The 6,277-nt window shown below is 64.4% G+C and overlaps 3 protein-coding genes across 3 annotated transcripts; 2 read left to right on the forward strand and 1 right to left on the reverse strand.

Moving 5' to 3' along the window:
- Positions 1-124: 124 nt before the first annotated feature.
- MNEG_0794 (hypothetical protein) lies at positions 125-1,083 on the forward strand (the record flags this gene model as incomplete). The annotated part of the gene is made up of 3 exons (XM_014050712.1): positions 125-139; positions 532-750; positions 1,057-1,083. 3 exons carry the CDS (start codon positions 125-127, stop codon positions 1,081-1,083), a joined length of 261 nt encoding a protein of 86 aa, XP_013906166.1.
- A 366-nt stretch (positions 1,084-1,449) lies between these two features.
- MNEG_0795 (hypothetical protein) lies at positions 1,450-3,024 on the reverse strand (the record flags this gene model as incomplete). Its single annotated transcript, XM_014050713.1, has 2 exons — positions 1,450-2,409; positions 2,692-3,024. 2 exons carry the CDS (start codon positions 3,022-3,024, stop codon positions 1,450-1,452), a joined length of 1,293 nt encoding a protein of 430 aa, XP_013906167.1.
- A 1,042-nt stretch (positions 3,025-4,066) lies between these two features.
- On the forward strand, positions 4,067-6,063 carry MNEG_0796 (hypothetical protein; the record flags this gene model as incomplete). The annotated part of the gene is made up of 6 exons (XM_014050714.1): positions 4,067-4,108; positions 4,351-4,432; positions 4,758-4,807; positions 5,112-5,279; positions 5,738-5,837; positions 6,053-6,063. 6 exons carry the CDS (start codon positions 4,067-4,069, stop codon positions 6,061-6,063), a joined length of 453 nt encoding a protein of 150 aa, XP_013906168.1.
- Between the last annotated feature and the right edge of the window lie 214 nt (positions 6,064-6,277).

A 6,277-nucleotide genomic window follows, 5' to 3' on the forward strand; every position in this document is an offset into this window, starting at 1 on the left:
CCCGCGCCTCGCCCTTCATCCCCCCTGATTCCTCCCCGCCTCATATCTCCTGTCTCCCCTCGCACCCAGGTTTGGCCGCGAGTTCCCCCTTCGGCCGCGCACCGTGTCGGACCTCCCGCCAGAGATGACGCGGCAGCAGGTGCTGGACAGATACCACCAACACACACAGGTGAGGCGGGCTGGCACGGCTGTGTTGCTGACCCAGCAACCTGGGGGCCGCACAGGCACCATGCCAGGTGCCACGCACGCCGGGCGATACGCTTGCCTGCCAGGTGGGCGCTTGCAATCTGTCGAAGGGCGCTTGCAGTTTGCCGCCGGCCGTGCCTGCGCAGAGGGCAGCTGCGGACCGCGCGCCGGTTTCTCCGATGGTGCCTTGCACAGCGGCTTGGTTGCCTTCGTAACTGCGCGGCGGCGGCCGCGGTTGCGCTTTCCTGGTTTCAGCCGCGCCACACGGCGGCAGTGCGGTCCTCCGTCGATGAGCCAGCATCCCACCTGCCGCTCAAACCATAACCCCTAATCAACCCCGCGCAGCACTGCCCCGACTGCTCCCGGGCCCTCGCCCGCATCAACGCCGTGCTCCCCGCCCTCGCCGCCGCCTCGGCCGCGCTGCTGCTGCTCTCCGGCATCGCGCTGGCCACGGGCGCCGCGCCGCTCGCGAGCCTGCGCGTGGCGGGCGGCGTCGTGGCGGCAGCGCTGGCGGCGTTTGCCCACCACAAGCTGTCAAAGTTCAGGGAGCTGTTCATTTTCCAGGTGTGTGCCATCAGCTATCTTGACATTTTGAGGGGAGGGGGGTGAGAGTCGCATCCAGGGAAAGCCCCAGGGTAGGTGATGGTATGTGTAGGGGTAGGCCCGGGTGGGGACGGGATGCGGCCGCTGGCTCCGAGGTCCTCAGATGTCCCAGGCGCATTACGAGGCTGGCATGACTCTGCGCAGTCCGTCCCTCGTGCTGGAGGGGGGCGAGGCCGGCACCCCACAGGCAGCCGTGCCGCCTGCGCGCCACCCGGCCCCGCCCTCAGCATCACCTGCGCTGCACTCCCCCCCTCCCCCTCTCCGCAGGACTACGTTCACGCTGAAAAGGACTGATTTTGTGTCCTGTGTTCACGGCTGTTGCTCAGGTCTTCCGCACCGGCTTGATTGGCGAGCGCCGCCCACAAGATGGGTTGTTGCCAACGCTGCACACTAACAGGGCTTTCTTTTGGGGTTGAGGCACCTGTACGCGCCGAACTGGCAGGATGGTAACAGAGTTTTGTATGTTGCGGTGTGCTTGTGGCTGCTTGTGCAGCATGAATTGAGATTTTGGTGTCATGTTGTAAGGACATGCATAGAAATTGTGTGGGCATTTAATCTGAGGAGAAGAGTATCAGAAGTCCACATTGCTTGACTGAGGCGATGCCACGAGGCCAAACCAGCCCGTCAGCTACAGGGCTGAAACCAATTCAGTTGAGACTGTCACGCCGCCGCGAGCGCGCCCCGCAGCAGCCCGGCCGGCGCCGCCACCGCCACCTGCAGCACCGCGGACGCCTCCCCGTCCGGGTCCGTCACCGCCAGCGCCGCGACCCGCACGACCCCCTCCCCCGCGGCCCCGCGGCTGCAGCTGCACGCCACTGCCGCAATGCCCTCCACCTTGGCCAACACGGGCTCAGGATTCCCCCCATCGCCACGGCCTGGCGGCAAGATTAGTGCTGAGAGATCTGACAGGTCGACGGAAGGCACAGGGGCGGCGCCATCGATGACGTCATCGGTTACGTCACCGTTGTCGGTGAGGGCCAGCAGGCGTGACGAGGGCAGCAGCGCGACGCGGCTGCCCAGGACGGGGCCGTCGTCGATTTCGTTGAGGGTCGCCTCGTAGCTCGCGCTCAGCAGCAGGAACTCCTCGCCCGCGCCGTCTTCGTCAGCATCAACACCATCGCCACCCTCAGGCGCAGCAGCAGCAGCTGCAGCATGGCCAGCATCAGCAGAGGCACTGGCGCGGCCGTCGCGCCGCGGGAGGGGGACGGTCACCGTGGACGCCCCCGACACGCCGGCCAAGTAAGCGTTGCCGCCCCCACCACGCTCCGCGATCGGCGGCAGCAGCAGGTGCACGACCGCATACCGCAGTGGCGGCCGCGTCACTACTACGCCTGCTGCGCCGTCGGCCGCGGCGTCGCCGCTGCCTTGCCCTCGGAGGAAGGCCTCGAAGTCCGCGAGCGCGTAGAGCGCCACCGCGTTGTGGCCGCCGGGGATGTTGCCGCGCTGGAAGAGGGCGAGGTGGCTGCCGCCGCCGACCACCGCGGCGGCTTCGAGGTTGAGCTTGGCTGTCCCGGTGACCCGGGGTTCGGCGCGGAGGGCGGAGAAGAGCGCGGCGCCGTCGAAGGCGCGAGAGGCGCCAGTGTCGGGGTTGAGCAGCACAATGGCGTCTCGCAGGCCGGCCTGTGTTCGTGGGCGTGTTGATTTGGGATGAGACGGAGGGGGTGCAGGCGAACAAGCGGCGCGTGTCGATGGCGGCAGCAGTCGGGACGTCGGCCATAGCATGGGCGGACAGAAGCTCCGCCGCTTGTGCAACGCAGGTCGAAATAGGGGTGTGGAGCTGGCGGGGTGAGGTTTGCAGCGCAGCGCTCTTGTACCGCTTCCGCCCTTGCCCCGCAACACCGACGCATGGCACAAGTATCATAGCGCGTGACAACAACTCGCCTTTGAGGCTGAGCCGAAGACCGCGATGTGGGTCTCCCCCTCAAAGGGCAGCGCCGCGATCGCCTCAAAGTCCGGCTTGAGCTTCTTGGGGATCCCCTCCTCGCTCCTTACGGCCCCACTGGCCGCGTCGACGTCGCGGCTGGCGCACAGGCGCAGCTTCTTCACAACGCGCGGCGCGATGGCGGTTGAGTCGGGCACGCCGTCCAGGCCGAGGTCCAGCTCGTACAGGAAGACGCTGTCGTCGCCGGCCGCCCAGCACCTGCCGCCGCTGATCTCGAGGCCGGACGCCGCAGACACGCCGTCGAGGGCGTGCTCTGTCGTGAGGACGGCGGAGAAGGCCGCCGCCGCAGCCATGGCGGGCGGGTGATGCGACGACACCGAGCACTGACAGTTGCAGCGCAGCGGTAGATTTGGGGCGCTTCACAGTGGATGAAGTGCACCGCAAAGAAATAATCAGGTGTTTCGCGCTGAAACAACGCGCTGCTTGGACGCGCTGCTCGGGCACTGCGGGACCGTGCGAATCGCTGTAGATCTCGCTGGCGAGCAGTGATCAGCCAGAAAAATGGTGAAGTGATCACAAGGGTATTGCGACCAGTGTTGCAGCGGTATCGTGCCTAGCTGACTGCGGGTGACCAATGTCCTGCACCTGGTGACAATGCTGCACAGCAGGATGCAGCCATGTCCCGCCGCCCAGGTGCTTGCGTGCCAAAGCATGAGGGGTATTTGGACAACTGGATTCTGCACATGCATGCCAAGGAGTGGCGGAGTTGTGAGCGGTCTGGCCGCAGACCAAGGATGCAGCCCCTATGCTGGACACAGAACATGCCCCGGGCACCTTGAAATGTGTAGTCCTGATTCATGATGGTGTTTTGGCATGACAACATCTATTTACACACGCACCTCCTATCCCTGCTCGGTAAAGCTGAGTAATTGCAACCCCCAATGGGTGTGCGCTGGACCTGCCGCCTGTGCGGCCACAACAGCCAAGTCAAAAAGCCCTGACGTGTGGCCCAGCTTCGAACCAGTTGCATGAGCCATCTTGTGATCAAGCGCCAAGCAACCTTGCGGGGTGCCGTTTCCGTGTGTGGCACCAACCACCATGTTGCTGCCCGACATCAGAGTGTGATGGCTGCAGTGCCCGAATGTTTTGCCATGCAGATCTGCTGATACTATCCAAAGAATGCTGCTCTTACAGCTGCAGCATCCATGTCCCAAGTTTGTGTTGCAAACACAGTGAACACGGCCATAGGCCACTTGCAGTGTTTGCGCACGTCACCCACTGCTCACCGTCCGCTGCACTGATCACGAACCCCTGCACGCCGGCACTGAGCACCTTTCGCAAACCACCATCCCTTTGATTTTCCCGCAGTTACGCACAGCGGGAGCACAGGGCAAGATGCAGACTGTTCGGGCCAAGCCGTTCACCGCGCAGCGCAATGTGGGTGTACATGTGATAATAAAAGCTGCTCTAACAGAAATCGTAGCAGACAGGGGCGAATGGGGTTGCCAGATGGAAGAACTACACGTTGGAGGGAGTGCTTCGAATGTGTAGAGCGCAGACCAGCTGGTCTCGTTTGCAGAGTAATTTGGTATGGAGAGGAAGATCTTTTGAAGGGCTGCCAGCGGCTGCCTCACCACCCCCGCACTGGGCGGACACTGCTGTTGCTCATGCATGCGCAGGCTGTCGTGGCGCGCCGCAGCCGCTCCGTGCGCCTGGCGGTGCAGTGCAAGGCGACCACACCCAAGAAGATCCTCATGATGGGTGAGCTGGGCGTTGAGGGCCGTGCAAAGGCAGCAGCCGTCAATCAGCATTCTTGGACCCTGAAATTAGCATGGCTAGGGTCGAGGGAGCAGGGCGTGAGCGGTGTGTTCAAGCTGGCGTGATGTGCAGCAAGTGCCCAAAGCACATGGCAGCGGCCGATGATCAGGGGACACGTTGTCCTACGGCATCACTCGCCCCTGCAGCCAGGCTCCCATGCACCGGCTTTCCCCAATGGTGCAGAGCCCTTGCGTCAGCGATGCGCAAGGCCCGTATAACCAGCGCCGCACATGTGCACTTGCTCAACCTCACAACGGTCCCTGAAAAGGTGGCACGCGCTTCATCGGTGTGTACCTGGCCCGCCAGCTTGTGGAGGAGGTGAGGGCCAGCTTGCATGCCGGACGCAGAGCTCGACAGTTGGGGCAGCCTCGCTCCGCAGCCTCCCGGACGCCGCGGGCGGCCGCGAGCGCCGCGCTGCTGCGTCAGCCGCACCCGGCGGGGCTCTTGGGCTGCTGTGTGCTCTGTGGGCCGGACTGCAAAGCCAAAAGAGCAGCAGCACTGCAGCGACTGGCGGTCGAGGCTGGGACGCTTGAGCACGCTGATTGCAGGCGTAGCCGGGAATCACAGCTGCGCTGCGCCCAAGAACTCTGGCCCCCTCATGCGGCCTCCTCCCTGCCGCCAGGGTCACGAGGTGACCCTCTACACTCGCGGCAAGAAGGCCATCACCTACAAGATTGCCGACGACACCGCCGCCGGCTACGACCAGTTTGCCAAGTCTGTGAAGCACATCGCGGGTGACAGGCAGGACTTTGCTGACGTGGAGGCCAAGCTCAAGGGCCGGGGCTTCCAGGTGTGTGTGTCCGCGCACGCGCACGTGTGCGTGTGTGTGTGCGTACGTGTGTGTGTGTGTGTGTGTGTGTGTGTGTGTGCGCGCGTGTGCGCTTGTGCGTGTGCGCACGTGTGTGTGTGTTTGTGACGGTTGTGTGTGCTTTCAGGGGGGGGGCTCCCAGGAACCTGCATGGCCATGGTGTGCTGCCCGGCAAGCGCTGGGATTGAGTGCAGGTGCAGTGCGAGTAGAATGTGGGTGCGGTATGCGCGGAGGTGGGATGTGGGTACGTGCGCGGGGCTGGGGACCGCTGTGCAGGGGCCGGGAAGCTTTGCCGGCCGGCCGCGGCTTGAGCCCCGGAGCGGACGACCAGCCCAGCCTTAAAGCAAGCATGCTGAGCCGGCTAGTTTGTCAGACCTGGTCAAGCCTGGTCAACCAACCCGCTATCTGCCCTTGCGCCAACCCAACACTCGCGCCGCCAGGTGGTGTACGACATCAACGGGCGCGAGGCTGCCGAGTCTGAGCCGCTGATCAAGGCCCTCAAGCCCTCCCTGGAGCAGTACATCTACTGCAGCAGTGCCGGTGGGCAATGGGGGGGCGCTTGGGGCCGGCGGGAGGGGTGGGCTCGGGGTGGCGTGGGGTCCCGGCGACACTGCTGCACATGCGTGAAGAGCAGGGTGCGGGCGGCAAGGGACGGCACTGTTGGGAACGGAGCGGCGGACGTCCAGGCTGCGTGTGGAGCGTCGAGAGGCCGCGTTACTGTGATTGACGCCTTGCGTCCGTGTCTGCTTATGCAGCGTATGGCTAGCAACCCGCAGTGAGCTTCTGGCTGTGGGCCAGCCTTTGGAATATCCGGCAAACGCTCACCTCATACAACATCACTCACCTGGCACCGAGGTTCATCTCACCTTCGTCCCTCCGCCCCCACCCCCCCAAACGCTGACCAGGTGTGTACCTGAAGAGTGACCAGATGCCGCACCGCGAGGAGGACGCGGTGGACCCCAAGAGCAGGCACAAGGTGG

The sequence above is a fragment of the Monoraphidium neglectum genome, assembly GCF_000611645.1.
Source record: "Monoraphidium neglectum strain SAG 48.87 unplaced genomic scaffold scaffold00070, whole genome shotgun sequence".
Taxonomy (NCBI): Eukaryota; Viridiplantae; Chlorophyta; class Chlorophyceae; order Sphaeropleales; family Selenastraceae; genus Monoraphidium; species Monoraphidium neglectum.